This window comes from Exophiala bonariae, assembly GCF_035927105.1.
Source record: "Exophiala bonariae strain CCFEE 5792 chromosome Unknown scaffold_1, whole genome shotgun sequence".
NCBI lineage: Eukaryota > Fungi > Ascomycota > Eurotiomycetes > Chaetothyriales > Herpotrichiellaceae > Exophiala > Exophiala bonariae.
In genome coordinates, this window is record NW_027042476.1 from 1164268 (window position 1) to 1181602 (window position 17335).

A 17335-nucleotide genomic window follows, 5' to 3' on the forward strand; every position below is an offset into this window, starting at 1 on the left:
GCCTCAGGCTCATCGTATCAGAAAGATCAAACACATGTATCGGGCACGAAGCTCGGAAGAAGCAGAGCGGTCAAGGTTCCAGTGCGAACGAAAATCCCGCTGAGGCGGAGCTTTGGAGTTGCTAGCAGGTGACCCTACAGATCTGCATCCGCAAAGCCTGCAAGGGAGAACCAATGAGGCATGCAAGGGAGGCAAGCATGTCAACAGAAAATCCTGATGTTCCTGGAGACAAACAAGACTGCCACAGTTATTACTGACTCGGAGGTGTGGCCTAGATTCCCCTCGGTACACCTAAGAAGAGAGGTAGGTGCTCGTCCGTGCTATTCTCCTCCGCAAAAGCTCAGGCTTCCTGTCGCGTTGATAACGATGATAAGGATTGATGGTATGTGCGTATGCAAGTGCCATCTATGGACAGGATTCGTATTCTCGAGCCTTAATTCACCATCATTCACAATGCAAAGGTGGGATACCGAGTAGATCTGGTAGAAGTTGCAATCAGGATTGACCGAGGATCGTGGAGTTCTTCTTCACTCTTTAGTGGCGTAAGCGAGCATGGACCCCCCCAAGCATGCCAAAATCCGAGCCCCCCCGGCGCCTAGAACCAAATCCCTAGGTACCCAGGGAGCAGGTGGCGGGCGCGAGGTGCCCTCTACGGATGTCACCATCTCACCACCATCTCCTCCACAGCTGCTACTAACTTACTGTTCCCGCTACCGACCGCCTCGCTTCATCTCTTCCTGTTCTCCATCTCCTTGCATCTGTGTTTACCTCTTGGACAGTTACCAAACTAGTAATTGCTGTCTGCTCACTCGTACATCGACATTCAAGTCCGCAAGCGTTGTCTATTTACTTTACCTGCTATCACGGCGTCCTCCTCAACCTCGCACTGCTTCCTCTAAACCAGCTGTATCCGCAGTCCTCGTTTTTCGTCATCCAGCCTCCCCATTAATTAATTCCTCCACACCGCAGTCCATTCTATTCCAGACACCATCACAGACTCCTTCTCAACTCAGCAAGAATTATCACACCACGGGCGTGAAAAATTACCTTTACCTTGACTGTCTGAAAACCCGACCGAGATCCCCTCTCACTCAACCCGCTGAATCTCGTCACATTTGTTTACAACTGCACACAGCCAGCGCACATACAACTTTCACCATTGCCATGACACATGCCACTACAGAATAAGCTCAATCGCCTTCAAAAGCGCATGCGTGTTTCGCAGCGCATGCCACTCATGAATCCACAGGCTTGAGTCCATTTCGACATGGGATTTATCTCTCGGCGTCCACTTCTGCCTGCACCCACCGACTCATTGCTTGGGTCGGCTGATGAGACTGGACTTGGTACAGATCTTGGAACAGATCTTTCGCGGAGAACCGATAAGACTTGGGAAGAGATACCTGGCGACGGAACTCCCATCACTATTTCTCCCGCCCCAAAACACAACCATCTCGGCAAACTGCCAAAATCTGGCCAACAGTCTCAAACCTCACTCCTCATAGAATTGTTTGAAAGCAACAACACCTCAGAATCCGGACAGAGACGGCCTAGTCTGCGTGTACGATACACTCCTTCAAAGTCGAGAAAGAAAGGCCAAAAGGCAGAAAGCCACATTCTTGTGACCGAATCAAAGTCGACCAGGAAACCCTCAAAAACACATCGCATCGCTCTTGGAGGTAACGAAACACTCGCTCACAACGTCATTGAAGGGAGCATCAGTTCCCTCGATTCTGCTGGCAGCCTCCATCCCGCTGCCCCGGTCGAAATCGACGTTCACCAAGACGAGGCTTCTGAATTCTCCTCGCTAAGTGCCTCCCCGGAGCTCAGGTACGCAATTCCCGAGTCAGATATCTCTTCTATGCCACCAGAGAGCTCGTTGGGTATCGTCAATCCAGTCACCATGTCTCAATCAGAGCAAAGCGGAAGCCTTCCAAGAGCTCCTGGTTATGGCGGGACTACCTTGAAACCACCCGTCATACTTACGGATCGGAATGCAAGTAATGAAAGAATCACTCAAAAGGTGATCGAGAAATTGAGCAATAAGCCACGGGTCTCCGCAAGTGGCAAACGCCGGCGCAGTAGCCAGCACACAAGTCACAGCAGTGTCAGCCGTGAAGTCGAAACCGACGATCCAGTCGAGGCGCGAACGTACACTACAAAAAAGATCGACGACGATTGGAATCCAAGTGCCACAGGTTCCAGTCTATTGAGCAGCACACATTTGTCGGCCGAACCTAGAGCTGGTGATCAACGATCGGTACGATCTGGAGCATCAAATGTCTCCATCACCAACAATCCTAAACTACTACAGACAGTCGAGGATGCGATCAGACGGCTCATTCTGCCGGAACTAAATGAATTGAGAAGAGATCAACGACATCATCGGTCTCGCCACGACAAACTAAGCGATCCCTCTGACATTTCTAGCAGTACAGTCTCCCGAGAAGAAAGAACACGTCGAAAATCGTCTGGCAGCAAGTCGAAGAGACGAGTCAGTCACGATTCCGAGGCTGCAAAACCGTCAAGCTCCTCTCGACATCATAGACATCATAGATATGACGGATACGATTCCCCATCTGAGCAGAGCTATGATCAATCCGAATCTGTGGAAAGTAGCAGTGTTCGTGAAGACCAGAAACCACGTAAATCTTCCAAGAGCCACCGTGCTCGGGATATCGCGGCTGGTGCTCTGGGTGGTGCGGCTTTGACAGCAGCGGCGCTCAAGTCGCATGACTCTGGTTCTAGCCTCGAATTTTCCGAGAAGCGAAGACGACGACGCAGCAAAAGCCGTTCTAGTCGAAGTGCAAGCGTCACAGAGAAAGACGATGTCTTTACCAAACACAAGGTACCTCCCATGCCTTTCGTGAGCGAGATTGGTACAGACCTCACCCGCAGTTCACTCCAATCTTCTGTTGATGGGGGTGCCACCACGCCCACCAGGAGGGAGGTTCGTGAAGTTATTCGAGGTTCTCCACTCGATCTGTCCTCTTCTGGCACACGCACGCCTACCAGAAGCAACCTCGATATAAAACGTGGGCTTGGCACCCATCACGGAAACTTTTCAGAGCGCGACCTTTCGAGCCACGACATATCTAGGAAGGAAGTACTTGATGATGGTAGTGAAGTTTCGCATGACCTCGATGAGTCCGAATTCGCTCAACATGGCTTTGCAGCATTGACAGATCCAGAACGGGCTCGGGCATATGAGAGAAATCTTCATCAACAGCACCCCATCCGGCGAGGATTAAGTCCCATTCAAAGCGTTGCGAGCTATGCCACTACCACCGAGCCGAATCGGAATTCTTTTATGCATACTCGAAGCTCAGAATCTCTAGATTCAATCAAAAAGCGGGAGCAGATTAACGATCAGGTCTCGATCTCAACTCTCTCGTCTCCTCCCAGTACAGATCTGGCTCGCTCGATGCGGCCTCATGGCATAAGCCTAGAGAATCGTAGCGAGATCATGGGCCAGCATAAAGCCTCTAACGAAAGCACGCCCCGCCAGCTGGACCCAGAGGCTATTTTTGACGAACAACATCTTGAGAATGAAAGCTACCGACAATCTCCCTATGTTGATAAGGTCACAGCCGGCCGCCACGTTGCGAAACCAATCGGCGCAACTGCAGAATTTACGGAGATCCCGATGGGTGTTGAGTCTGCGGTTGCTTCGCTCATCAGTAACACTGGCTCACCTCGCCATAGTCATGCAAGCTCGTTGGATCGCCACGAAGTCGGTGGCACAGATAGCCCATCTTACGAGCGCGATACGAGATACATTGGTAGTCCGCTCAAACACCATACTGAGAGTTATACTGAAGACAGACTCTCATCGCACTCGGCGGGTCTGGTAGCTTCTCCAACACACAGCCCAACTCACTCTCTGCCTCGGTCACTTGCTCGGTCAACGCAGCAATCCGAAGGCCGATCTGCAAAATCGCTGCGTTCTCCTCATCTCATCTCTGGTGAGGCCAACACTCAGGCAGAGCTTTCTCCCGAATCAGACATTACTACGAACCCATCGGTTATTCAAGGCCCAATTGGTGGATTAAGTCAAGGCAACACGGATCATTGGCCATATGATCCTACACCTCCTCGTTCACGTGCAGACCTTGTCCTGCCGCCTGTTAGCCGAGATATTGGATCCGCGGGCGCTGATCTAATCCCGGAGGCCTTAACTATCAGTCACAATCATGATCTGGATCCTAAACGAGACCTGTATATGACAACACAGCCACTGGCGTCTTCCCCGGGTGCCAAAGATGAAGGTTACGAGACTGGAGCAAACGCTCGATCCCCAGGGCTATATTCACAACACCGAAGTCTGCACGATGACAGCTTCAGCCCCGACATGCATGTTCAAGACACCGACTTGGGTGATGATCCCTTCACAATCACTAAGCAAGATCAATATACTGATAGACTCTCTCATGGCATGTCCCCCATGTTTGATGGTCCTCTGGATCGTGGTCGCGAGCAAATTCAATCACGAGATATTGTCAACCTCATGGATCACCTCACAGTCCGCGATGCACAAAGAAACGCACGTGATACCGAGATTTTGGTGACACTCGTCCGAAGTGCGGCTGAGATGCGCAACTCCTTTGAGGATATGAAGAAGTTCATAGCAGAACAAGATGAGCAGATGCTGGATAACTCTGAACGTCAACACGAGAAGACACAAAGAATCGTGGGTGGACCTCGACCACAACCAACAAGCGGAGCTCGTACAGCTCGCTCAGCTACCTCGGAGGAAGATTTACCGAACAAGCGCCAAAATGTCTTTCGAAGAGCTCTACGTGGCCTAGGAACTAAAAACACTCAAGAATTGCAGAATATCGAAGCAATGCTTATGCGGCTGCTCGACGAGGTGGAAGGCCTTCGAACGACTCAAAACCCAGGGCCACGACAAAATCAAGTCAGGCACACTAGCTTCACGTCCGCCGACAATGCCAGGGCACCACCCACTGACACTGGATACGAGCCTGAGGGGCAGGCAGGTACTTCCTCAACTGGTGATCGATCCGGTTTCTTTTCCAATAATTCATCACGGCAAGCAGATTACCGTACCTATAATCAACAACGAGATTCTGGTAACCGTGTAAGCACTGTGATGGAAGACAATGAAGAGTACGATGACTATGATGCCCCACTTGGTCCTGCTAAGGCTGGTAACGTTCGCGCTAGTCAGACACCACTCGACACGCCTCCAAGACAAGACTATGCCCGCCAAGTGAGAGCAGGTTCTGTGCCACTGAACACTCCCCCCCGGACCACTCCTCAGAATGTTGGTTCACAAAGCAACGATAACACACCCCACCAGTCCACGGGTGACGGGTCGGGTCGAAAACACAAGTCATTCGCGGCAAACTTTATCCCAAAAATGGTGTCGAGGTGGTCAAAGACTACTGCATCATCAGCAGACAATTTCCGCACGAGTGCACAGAAATCACGACCCCGTTCAGAAATGTCGCGATCAGGTTCGAATTTAGGGGAGTACGAATATGAGCACGATCCCCAAGGTGACGACCCATTGCGATCAGACACATCCTTCCAGAGAGAGCAGTATTCTGATGACGAACATGATGGCCGGCCACCGTCCCCTTTGATTCCGAGTCAAATCTCTGACAATCCGAAATACCAGGCTCACCGAAACAGCATGAATCTTCAACATCCACAACCTAGGCAGGGTCCAACTGGTCGATTTCAGTCCCATCTGGAGTCAGAAGCTCAGCATTACAACGATCAATTCTCCCCTACTTCTCAAACCTCCTCTCAATGGGACCAAGGGTCTTCGCTCCAAACCGCACTACCCCCAAACACCGCATATGGAGAACATCTAAGCCCTATCCCTGATAATCCATATTCCGCAGATCACAGTGTGCACTACGACAGCCGCAGTGTTCGATCTGGCACTTCTTCTCAAGGTCCTCCCAGGCCACCAAAGATCTCAAATGACGAACCATTGGTACCACAACGCCCTCCCAAGGTACCCATGAGCCCATCTCAGGCCGCGAGACAGCCCACATATGTTGATCACGTCGCCGCGGCACGAGCTGGTAGCCCTGCATTTGACAAGGTAAGCCCTGCAAATAGATTTACTGTTATTTTACTGACAAACACCACAGTCACCAGTCGCAGCGCTAAGGTCGCCACAGAGTTCAGGAAGAAAACCGTCAGGCCCAAGGCCACTAGCCGGAGCCGGTGGATCTAAGGGAGATCTCAATGCCATCAAGAGGACACGTTTTCGAGGTAGTCCTAACCAAGTCGACAGTGAGGACGAAGCAACCCGTGCTTATTGAAAGATGGGAGACCTTGTACTTTGCATCTGCCTGGAGCAATGCAATCAATATTCGGATCCGTATTTTGCGTCTTGGGTCATTCATAGCTGGAGATCGACATTTCATGTGCCGGAGGAAGCCCGCAAAGAAGCATCTTTGGAGTTTCATGATGAGGACATTGATGACGTTTGAGCGACAAGATACCTAATTCATAGCTGACACATGTTATCGGCAGGTTGGAGGCTTTCGAGATCTTCATTCCGGGTGAATTGACTTTAATCTACTACATATCCCCAGCGACATGACTCCCCTTAAGACTTCAATCAAGGCCATATAAAGACCAAGAGAACCGACTCGGGTACATATTTCTGCCTCATTCTTGCATGCAAAAATTCTCCAGCCTTCTGATGACGCTCGCACACCGGCCATCGACTTGCCGCGTGAATACTTCCGCAAAGAAGAGACATAAAACCAGACTACAAACCCAGCCCACCACGACACCAGCCAGCCAACCGGCCGCGCCATCTTTGCCCGTAAAGCCCCAAACGAAATGCGGAATACCATATCCAACAATATGCAGCACGGTCCCATGCACAAGATATAGCGCAAACATATGCTGGCCGAGATATCGTGCGAAGCGACAGGTGAATAAGCGATGCCAGAACGACGGCGTCGGTGACGCTATGTGATTCCGACTCGTCTGTAACAGGAACACGAAGAGGAGGACGCCGATTGACTTTGGGAATTTCTCCTTGCGACTATAAAATGCGGGGATGAGGTTGTTCATCCATGTGAAGCCTGGTGCGGGCTTCTTGAAGCCGCTGATCGGGTAGGACATTAGGTACAGCGCAAATGTGTACGCTGCACGGCGTAGGATTCGTCCGGCACTCGAGGGTTTGCAGCTTGACTGCGTGGTGCTGGGAGACCCTGGGAGTAGGTCGGTTGGTGATGGGTCTAACCTGACGGCGCCGGAGGCGTGTTTGAGCGCGTCGTATTGAGCGAGCGCTGCGCCGAGGAAGAACAGTGGCCCTTCCCATCTATTCCAGATCGTATACAGCAAAGCCAGCGCAATGAGGAACCCAAGTCGTACCCGAGGCTTGCACTTCGCAAGACCAACCAGAGCAATGTACAGGTGCATTGACATTCGAGCCTCATAGCCGATCGTCCACAGGTGGGGGTCGTGCTCAGGGTAGAAGGGTCCGACCCTCCATACATCGCTCAGCTTGTACAATTCCTGCAGCCAGAAGTGCAGTTGCTGTGTCAGAGTAGCGCACTGTCTCACGCTTGGCTCGGTAAATTGAGGTCTGAAATTTACGTCCTTCTGGGCGATCATATCTCGCAACCCTTCAAAAAGGCCTGCGTACGCAGACACCGTCGTGATGAACATCATGCACATGACAGGCAGGTATAGCCTGGCAAAGCGTCTGAACACAGAACAGCTCAGGCTAGACAGGACCTTCTCATGGCGGTTCCCACTGCTGTTCGAGGGTGCCGTTGTCATCAATTGCAATGCTTTTGCAGAGCAGACGTACCCCGCGATCACGAAGAAGATATTGACGCACGTTGCGCCGTCATAGAGCAATCGAATAAACGGTAGTTCGATTATCGAGTGGTGTTGCTCGTTCACTCCAAACCCTACAGCTGTTGAGTCTGTGAATGCGAAGAGAAAATGGTAGTTGAACACGACGAGTGCGGCACAGCCTCGCAGGCCGTCCATCCATGTCGTTGGGCCGATGTTGGTTTTCAGTCCACTGCTGCTGATCGGGTCTTCCAGTATGCGAGAACGTATGGACTTGGAGAGTGCCGTGGGCACCGCACTCTCCAGTATGCCGGTAACACGGCTCCCTCGGAGGTCTCGCACCGTAGAGAGAAGCTGAGAGGTCGTGATGCGCCAATGGGGATTGTTAGTGGCGACGGAAGGTTTGTCATGGTGATCCATTGCAAGAATCCAGAGAGGCTTGGGATGACCCCGCAAGTTGTGTTCGGTGAAAGATGGAAGAAGCCCGTGAACTTACATGATCGATGCCACGAGGATTTAAGTGAGCAGACGTGCATCCTCGTTGTCGTAATCAGTTCATTGGAAAAGGGGTCGGGTTCTATTTGTGTTGGAGCTACCGAACAGTGACAGTTGATGTGTGCTTAGCTTCCTGTCTGTGGTACTCCAGAAAAGCGCTTTGAGTGGGTCAAATGTTTTGGACCCACTAGCTATTTGCTGGACGGTTAGGGGCGTTCTGAATGGGAGTTTTGGACCGCGCAAACTCTTGGTTTCTGTGGTTGATCACTTGTCTGATTAGCTACGAGTACTCATTACTGTGTGCGATCTAAATGTCCCGAGGAGTTAGACGTTTCGGCAACCGGTCAAAAACTGACGAATTAGAGTTGCTGCCAGGGGCTACAGCCTTGTGTCCCACGTTGGGTTGCAAGAATCGCGAACTTCACGTGTGAATGTTGACCAACTGTAGACAAGCACCGTGTGCCACCGTGTGCCATAGCCTACAGGATGCTGAAGCACTCCTTCAATCGTCGAATAGTGGCCGGAGCATGCAAGATCTGGGATGTCTAGTTAGAGCGACAGTGTTCAGCTTTGGTTGGGTCATTTTTGAACTGTGATTCTATTGGTTTGTTCTAAAGATCACCAGCCACCTCCAGGGGACTCTTGAGAGAGAAAATGCAGAGTTGGGGACGATCTCTTGCCGTAGCGCAGAATTGGCGGACAAGGAAATACATTTCCGAACGTGCTGCCCACGGCCATTTGCGGGGGTTGCAGACGTCAGATGTTGCCCTGGCTAGTTATGCTAGGTATTTTGGAATGTTTGGATGTCGGCAACTCGATAAGTTGACATTCGTCGGTTTGAGAGTGAAGTGAGGAGTAACAATGACATCAAGGTATTCTGTCATCCTGGGCCTGTCATCAGAACTGCAGTCCGGATCCCTCATCCGGACAACCACGTCCAAGTTTGCACCATCTATGCCTAGTAGTGGTCGCTTCCTAGCTACCTCGCTCCCCAGGTGGCTAGTGAGTGGCATAAACATCTTGGACATCCTGGATATGATTTCCAGGCGCATCTCGCTTTTTCAAATATTGAATTCGCAGAACGTTCCACTTGTTTGCCCTCCACATGATGCACGAGCTTTGCACACTCAGCATTCACGTGCGCAACAGCTGTAACTTGCACCACATAATTGAATTTTCATGCGTGGAGACGACTTCAATTTCACGACCTCATTCTTATGACAACGGCCGTTCACGATGGAACGACGAAATCGAACAAGTCACGCGTGTGATAGATGTCGGGCAACGCGGGCCAAGTGCTCTGGCGACCCGAAATGTGAGAAATGTGTCAGAGATGGTACAGTCTGTGTCTATGGTGATAGAAAGAGGGAAAAGAACAAGAGGTCAAGCACGATCAAAAAAAATTCGCACATTTAACGATCAGAACTAACAGTTCCCCAGATACATGGCTGAGAGTAAGGATCGGATCGGATCTCTCGAGGAGAGGAACCGTGAATTGGCGAAGATGTTACAGCGAGTGGCGTTGAATGTGACACTACCGGAAGACTTCCAAGCCCAGGTGGAAACCCTGTTATCAGAAGTATTCCAATCCATCGTCCTTGTATCTCGAGTTCATCTCCTGACACTTTGTTGGACCAGTCACCAGATGTGGTACTTGATGCTTGTTCTGCCACGGATCCTACGCCTCGGACACCGGCTGATTTGCGGGTCGACACATCTCAGTCACCTTCTCTGGACATAACTCGTGCGTCGCGGACAATGGCAGGCCCTTCACGTCTCTCTATACAATCTCAACATCGATTGATGGGCGACGAGCTACTGGAGAAGAAGAAGATTTCCCCATCAAAATGGACAGAAGTCACGACAAATGATGGCCTCGTGAGACATTTGCTCACACTCTACTTCTGCTGGGAGTATCCCACTTTCGCAAGTCTGTCCAAGGAGCATTTCTTGCTCGACTATAATTCTGGAAGACCGCGATTCTGTTCCTCCCTGCTGGTCAACATCTTGTGTTCCATGGGGGCCACACTTTGCGACATGAAAGAAGTGCGATCAGATCCAGATGACCCAAATACCGCTGGGGACCACTTCTTTGCAGAAGCGCAACGACTCCTTAGCAAAGAAGATATCCCCTGTGTTACCACAATCCAAGCATTGAACCTAATGGCCTTGAGGCAGGCCAGGTCTGGGAACGATGTCAGTAGCTGGCATTATGCGCGAAATGCGATGCGTATTGCGATAGACCTTGATTTACCTAGCGACGACCCGGAGCAGGAGCCCGAGGAGCCATATGTTTTTACTAGGGCCGAACGTCAAGTCCGTGTTGCTACATTCTGGGGTTGCTTTGCTCTTGAACAGTAAGTCATGATGCACTACCTACTGACAGCTCTGCCATCTTATTCTGACCATACCAGTGCGTGGTCATTATTGGCCGGCCGAGTTCCTCAGATAAGGCTCAGCGAGATCAAAATCCATAAGCCAGTGATTGTGGATGAAATCGAGAAGGAAGAGTGGAAAACATATACAGATTCTGGTCCCGAAGAAGAGAATAGTGGTTATCGCCAGGAAAGTAACATAAGGTTGATCTTTGCTGCATTTACAGACCTTTCGACGATCATACACGAAACTATACTACTTCTTTATTCGAAAGATGAGCTGTTAAACAGCCACAGGCTAGTATCGACATACTTGCAATATCTCCAATGGTATAGTGAACTGCCGGATAAGCTGCGAATGGGAGGAAATTCAACCCCAGTTGTTTTATTTGCACAGTGAGCTTAAGCCCCTTCTTTCGTACCTGGAAATCTTGCTCAGGCAGGCAAATGGAATACAGCGGAAGCTGACTATTGCAGCATGTATTTTCACTGTGCCGTTCTTGTCCACTTCCGACCGTTCATCAATCTGGCAGTCATCGGCAGTTCAATTTCTCCACGATCTATCTGCCTCGAAGCATCAAGAAATATTTCATCTCTGGTGAAGTCATACAAGCATCTCTACGGCCTGCGAAGAGTACCGATCTTCCTGCCATACATCTTGATGACGGCCGAACTGGCAATGATAGCACTTAGCAGAAGCGAACCGGAGGAGTCCACTCCTGACCTATATCCCAGCGACAACATGCATTACCTTGCAGAATTATCGACATGGTATCCTTCCGCCAAACAAGCTCTTGCAATCTGCAAGTTCTTCAGAGAGCAGAGAGGCGCTACGGTTCGTGGTGAGGATCCAGTACCAGGGGGCTCAAGCATCGACATGGATGCAAAATCAGATAATGATGATGAGCGCGACAGGGGTCTGATGGTCCCGGGCAACAATGTACAGACATTTTTCCGGCCGTCTAATCCGGACCGAAGCTTCCAGAGGCCGGCGTTGAGGCCTTCAGGGCCATGGGACGTAGCACTTCTCAGCCTCGGGTCGCCAAACTTCCCACTTCAATCAAACCCACTGGGAAAAATTGTGTCTGGGCCCGCCCAACTCAGAGGAGGCGCAGATGCCATGGAGAATTTGCGGGATGCATTGAAGACCCATGGTCTGACGTTCATAGCCTGATGTCGCGGAATGGCGACCCCCTCTCCGCACAGGCAGTTGAGTAGACGAGAATATGGGGTGGTTAACTCGATATGTAGCCACATGCGAAGACACGGAAGCTTCAATCCCAGATTTCCCTACTGGGCTCTCGTGAGCCCATTGGGACCTCCCGTGCTACGTGGCTTGCTTTCATCAGTTACGCTCGTACCCATGAAAACATTCCGAGCAAGCTGGTGCGAAGTCTAGAAGTCACATATCAGACTCAGTCGTTAGACTTCAAGTAGAGCATGCTATGGATTATCCACAACTATCGCTAACTAGGATATGGCATATTCCGAGAGTGATTCATCCGCCATATGTGACCCCCATAACGACAAATATCGAGATCCCGAATGCAAGGATGCCCGCTGGCTGCACATTGGCGGAAATGGATGAAGTGTTGTTAGTACTCTGAGGGGTATTTCCTGAGTGTCCTTGGGATCCATTGTCTGCTGCACTCTGCCCGCTTGCTAATGCATATATCTCAGTCCATGGGGAAGCCTCTTGGAAAGCACCAAGTACCATGCACGTTCCTGGGGCCTTGGGCAAAGAACCGTTGAACATGCCCAAAGTGCTGGATGGCCCATGAGTCGAGTAATCAGTGGTCACGTCTCGGTTACCCGTCGCGATGTCCATGTTGAGCCTGATACGTTCGAAAATGCGATACACGGTCTCTGGCTGGTATGCATTCACGAAATGGCCGGACTGGAAGATTCGAGAGAAGCTAAAGTGCCCGTATTGTCTCACAGCTCCGCCCTGATAAGTATGATTGGTGGTGATATATTGGTACCCGCTTTGGCTGAACCCGTCGTGACCGGAATAGTTGGCATTGATGGCATAGTCCTCAGCAGCAGTCCAGGGGGCTCGAGAATCCCTGTCGCCGTTGATGAGAGCGACCTTGATGTCATTTTGCAGGAGATATTCGATATTACTCTTGTTCGTGCGAAAACCATCCCCTGTACCTGCCGGGGGTCCGGAACCCAAGTCGAGAGTGTAGGCTTGGAGGACGGCCTGCGAGATGTAGGTAAAGTTCACTGGTACCCCAAGCGCCTCCTGAATCGACCTTTGGTTCAAATAGTTGTAAACAGGCAGATAGTAAGGACATGGATCAGCGCCACTAGTGGCACTCGTGCTTACTGCGATATCGAACACGGACCTTTCTGCTCCCAGGATCGTGGAACCTACTTCTTCCCAACATAGGGTTGTGGCATTTCGGCAGAGAGAGTTCACTGTCTCATTGGTTCCTCTGGCATCTGGATCTCCCTCCTGGGCGAAGGCCCGGCATTGGCGGATGAGATCATGGCAACCGTCATGTTTGGTGAAGTTCTGTGAAGCTGAGAGATAAACATCTTCGCTGATTAATGGCTCGTACGTGTTGTTGTAAATGAAGGAGGGCCAATATGGAAGGTCATGCTCCCAATCAATGACCCCATTGGTGATGCCTACATGATCTACGCTCCATAACCTAATTGGGGACTCGGGAGCTGATGCTTTGATTTGCTTGTCAAATAAGGCGGCAGTGGCGGGTGCCCAGAAGCCTCCTGCCTACTCGTCTGTAAGTGTGAATCCGAGGGCTTCGTAAGGGAGGGTAGTTTACAGAATTCCCCCAAAAGCCAATCTTCTTATTGCTTGACTTGTATTCTGGAAATCTATGAAGATAGGCTCAGATCAGCGTATACTCTGGGGAAGTTTCGATGTATTCCGGTGGCACTCACTGAGTAAGCCAGTGTTCGGCAAAATGCCACACTGCTTTCGCAGAGGAAACAGATGTGTTGGTGGTGGCGAAAATCGTTGGATCTGTGTAGGTCCCCTGGCCCAGTATAAGATTGCTTTCTGGTATGCGTCCATTATACTCGGTCAGAGGTACGATTTCGTTCGAGGTGATGTTATACGTGGCATTAACCAGACTGGTGTAGGAGAAGCCAGCACCCACTGGTTGGTCGATATACAGCACGTTGGCGTGATTGTTGAAGGACCATGGATTGAGAGATGTGCCGCTCCCATCAAAGTTCACATAGCATGGCCCACCCTCGCTATCAAGAGCTGAGTAGGATGAGCTCTCACCTGGTCCACCTGCGAAGTAGATGACTAGTGGCGCATTATCGGGGTCATTGCGAGCTCCAAAATAAAGAAAAAATGTATTGATGTCATAGTCGAAGCTCAGGTCCGCAAGAGCTTCGCGAGGAAGGTGTACGTAGCCAGAGAATGATTTTACACCTTCTGTGGTCTCGCAAAGGCTAATCTAATTGAAAATTTAGTACCTTCACTCTCCAAAAGTCCGTGGAGTTTACCTGTTTGTAAGATATTTTCACACCATCATTGAGACTTGAACCAATGACTTCCAAGTCGCTTGGCGGAACTGGAAATTGTGCGCTGACAACGACGTTGAATAGGTACAGAACTGAGACTTTCAAAAACTTCATCATCGACGTCGAAAAAATCACAAGGAGGGATTCTTGTCCTGGTGAACCTGTAACCCAGAGTGTGAGATGGGTTTTATACCCATCAGCACGCGAGAGACAGTGGCTCGATTGATGTGTGACTGACTGTTTATACCTCGTGAGCGCTAGCCGTGTAGATACGGGTATCATGTCACCGGTGCTCTTCCTACCCAGGTGGCCTGAAACGGAAGCTGGAACTGGAGCAGTAGAGAGTGAGTAAAAGTGGCAACAGCAGTCCGAAGGTAATGTCGCGAAGTTCTGGTATGAAATCGACAGAACGTTTACCAATAGAAGTTACTTCCGCTTACTTGATCGACAGAGAGCCTCAGTGGGGACAATTCCAGGCCTCCAAGAGCATGGGAGTGGAATCATCGTCTCCGTATGAGTAAAGATGTTCCATGTTGATGGAGGAGACTTCATGCGATCCTTATGGATTTATTGGGTCCGCTCACCAATCTTACCAGACTTTGTGTACCTGACCGATTTTCGGTCGAGGATGGAATAGTACCACCCCCCCCCCCCCATATCAATGATTGATGTTACAAATAAGGATATGTCGTGTCAACGAGGTCGAGGGCCCTGTCAACTTCTTCATGGCTGAGTTGTGGAGCCACATTAACCTTGACAGCCTCGTGAACGCTAACTCGTGGGAGTTAGATCAGTCAGGATCAGGCATCCCTCTAACCAGATGATTGGGAGCTAAAATGTACGAATACCAGCTGAACATACGAACATCAAGCAACGATCTTCCCATATCTTCATGACACTCAATTCTTGAAGGCTATCCCTTGGTCGATGCTCAATGATTGAGCTTCCTCAAGGACTCGAGGCAAGTTAATTTCCCACCTCCTTTCTTCGTAGCCTTGGCTCGCACAGATCTCGGTCTACAGCTATGGATGCCGCTCCTCGTGAGCGGCGACTTCGAGTGCAAAGTAGTCGATCTTCATCGGGTTGTCAAACCTGCAAGCATCGACGGGTGAAGTGTGACGAAAAACGTCCTCAATGTCAGAGGTGTCTGAGAGCAAACCGAATTTGCGAGTATCATGCGGACGAAAGTAATGAGTCCTCCACAAAGTTTATCAATTACACCTTGCCAGCAAAAATGGTGAGGGTACCGAACCTTGATGACGTTGAGAGACGTGCTCTTCACTACTTTCGACATTGTGCTGCTTCAAAGATGACGGCACCGTTTCAATCTCAGCTTTGGGATACGTACGTCTTTCAACTTGCAGAGAGATATGAATTTATTACTTCGGCACTTGTTGCGCTGAGCAGTGTGCATGAGACGTTCTCTTGTGGTGTTGAGAACCGGACTCGTTCTCAAGCAGATGTTCTCCGATATTACACCAAAACGATAAGGGGCATAAACCAATCAATGGATGCTGAGTTGTCGATCGACGCCGTGCTGATGACGATTTTAATCTTGCACACTCTCGACAGCATGCGGAGCTATTTTCAGAACGCTCTTCAGCACGCCCAAGCAGGAATAAAAATCATCCGGGAACGGCTATCAATGTTTCATGCTTCTGGACAGACATTATGGAGTGAAGCCATGCATCGAGAATTTCTTGCCATGCAAAATCAGGTTCGAGAGTTCGGTAACTCCGGAGTGTCCAAAGCCTTCGACGCACTCCAAGGATTTGAACCTCCTTCCTGTGATCAATTCAACTCCGTCGAGGAGGCGCTCTACCATCTCGGAATCGTTTTCAACGAGATGTACTGCCTGTCAGATTACTTGGAGGTTCTCCAGAGCTCAAAAATAGTCCTTTCTGACGTGTTTGTGAGAAAGATCCAGCCTCGCTACAAAACTGTCATTCTCCGATTCAAGAGCTGGAAACGTGGCTTGCAACATCTCAATACATTGCTCTCCAGTGATTATGACCACAGGCAGAGCCAAGCGTGTTTAGTACTCAGTATGTATGAATCACTCTTTAATGCTATGCTGGAGAGCTTTCCATCAGGAATATGCTTCGATAGATTCGACGCAGACCTGTCCCGAGCCTTGGATCTGGCCCACATGTTCATCGAACGTCAGGCTTCTAGCTCTACGAGTCATACAGACTTCTCGCTTTCGCTAGGCATCATACCCGGGCTTTTCGTGATTGCTTGGCGATCGAACGACAACTTTATTCGCGACAAGAGTTTGGAGCTTCTTCGACGTAGTGACAGGCGCGAGGGTGTTTGGGACAGCAAAGTTGCATTCCAAATCGTACAACGATATATCGCACTAAAAACTGCGAGTATCGCAGATACGCCCGGCGGCCACGTGCAGATTTCCGAGATTTTTTTTGACTCAGACACTACTTGTCAATTGGTCTGTTGTGTGATAGGATCTGAAATACCGCTTTCAGGAGAGCTCTTGCCGTTTGAGGGCTTATTAGGCGAACGCAGGTGTGTTGAGACAATTCAGCTCGGACTAGACTAGGTCATCATGGGGTGTTCTGCATCAGTCTTCACATGTTATCTAGCCACATCAGAATCTAAGTCGTCGATAGAGCTATATGTTGATCGTTGTTAGAATTGACCAACCACCGAGAGTCTCATTGTTGGCCAAGATCGAGTGGCCCTTTTCCCATATATGGAATTACGCTTGCCTATGTCATGGACAAGTTAATCCATCCCTACGTCGCTTCCTGTGGATGCAGCCAGGTCGCGAGCAATCACGCCGAGAACTCTGCAAGACAGAACGTTGGCCTTTACAAGCAGCCGAGATCAAAATCAGAATGAGGAGTATTGCCCAGACGGTAGTAGGTACGGACTTCGATCGTCTGGTGGTATGAAATGAAACAAATACCCTGTCCCATCCCCGTGACCGTGACCAGAAGGAGCAGGGAGACGGGGACTTTTCAACGGAGAGGTCAGCAGGGTGGCCGCTACTAGGATGCTGCAAAGGCGGAGTTCTCATTCGGCACATGTTTGGGAGGAAAGTAAGTACTGCCATGGACACTTTTGGCTTAACCGATCACAGTCTGAGGATTAACTTAGCACCGATACCGCTTGTAAAATATTGCTCAGGAATTCTTGAATATGTT

At 50.1% G+C, this 17335-nt stretch overlaps 5 protein-coding genes across 5 annotated transcripts; 3 read left to right on the forward strand and 2 right to left on the reverse strand.

Annotated features, from left to right (window-relative positions):
- Window positions 1-1267: 1267 nt before the first annotated feature.
- On the forward strand, window positions 1268-6302 carry LTR84_000408 (uncharacterized protein; the record flags this gene model as incomplete). Its single annotated transcript, XM_064844039.1, has 2 exons — window positions 1268-6079; window positions 6129-6302. 2 exons carry the CDS (start codon window positions 1268-1270, stop codon window positions 6300-6302), a joined length of 4986 nt encoding a protein of 1661 aa, XP_064711899.1.
- Window positions 6303-6654: 352 nt separating this feature from the next.
- On the reverse strand, window positions 6655-8220 carry LTR84_000409 (uncharacterized protein; the record flags this gene model as incomplete). The annotated part of the gene is made up of 1 exon (XM_064844040.1): window positions 6655-8220. The coding sequence occupies one exon, from the start codon at window positions 8218-8220 to the stop codon at window positions 6655-6657; it is 1566 nt and encodes a 521-aa protein (XP_064711900.1).
- A 1519-nt stretch (window positions 8221-9739) lies between these two features.
- LTR84_000410 (uncharacterized protein) lies at window positions 9740-11844 on the forward strand (the record flags this gene model as incomplete). Its single annotated transcript, XM_064844041.1, has 4 exons — window positions 9740-9874; window positions 9934-10652; window positions 10710-10874; window positions 11148-11844. 4 exons carry the CDS (start codon window positions 9740-9742, stop codon window positions 11842-11844), a joined length of 1716 nt encoding a protein of 571 aa, XP_064711901.1.
- A 324-nt stretch (window positions 11845-12168) lies between these two features.
- On the reverse strand, window positions 12169-14285 carry LTR84_000411 (uncharacterized protein; the record flags this gene model as incomplete). Its single annotated transcript, XM_064844042.1, has 4 exons — window positions 12169-13407; window positions 13460-13511; window positions 13578-14104; window positions 14154-14285. 4 exons carry the CDS (start codon window positions 14283-14285, stop codon window positions 12169-12171), a joined length of 1950 nt encoding a protein of 649 aa, XP_064711902.1.
- Window positions 14286-15480: 1195 nt separating this feature from the next.
- LTR84_000412 (uncharacterized protein) lies at window positions 15481-16728 on the forward strand (the record flags this gene model as incomplete). The annotated part of the gene is made up of 1 exon (XM_064844043.1): window positions 15481-16728. One exon carries the CDS (start codon window positions 15481-15483, stop codon window positions 16726-16728), a length of 1248 nt encoding a protein of 415 aa, XP_064711903.1.
- Between the last annotated feature and the right edge of the window lie 607 nt (window positions 16729-17335).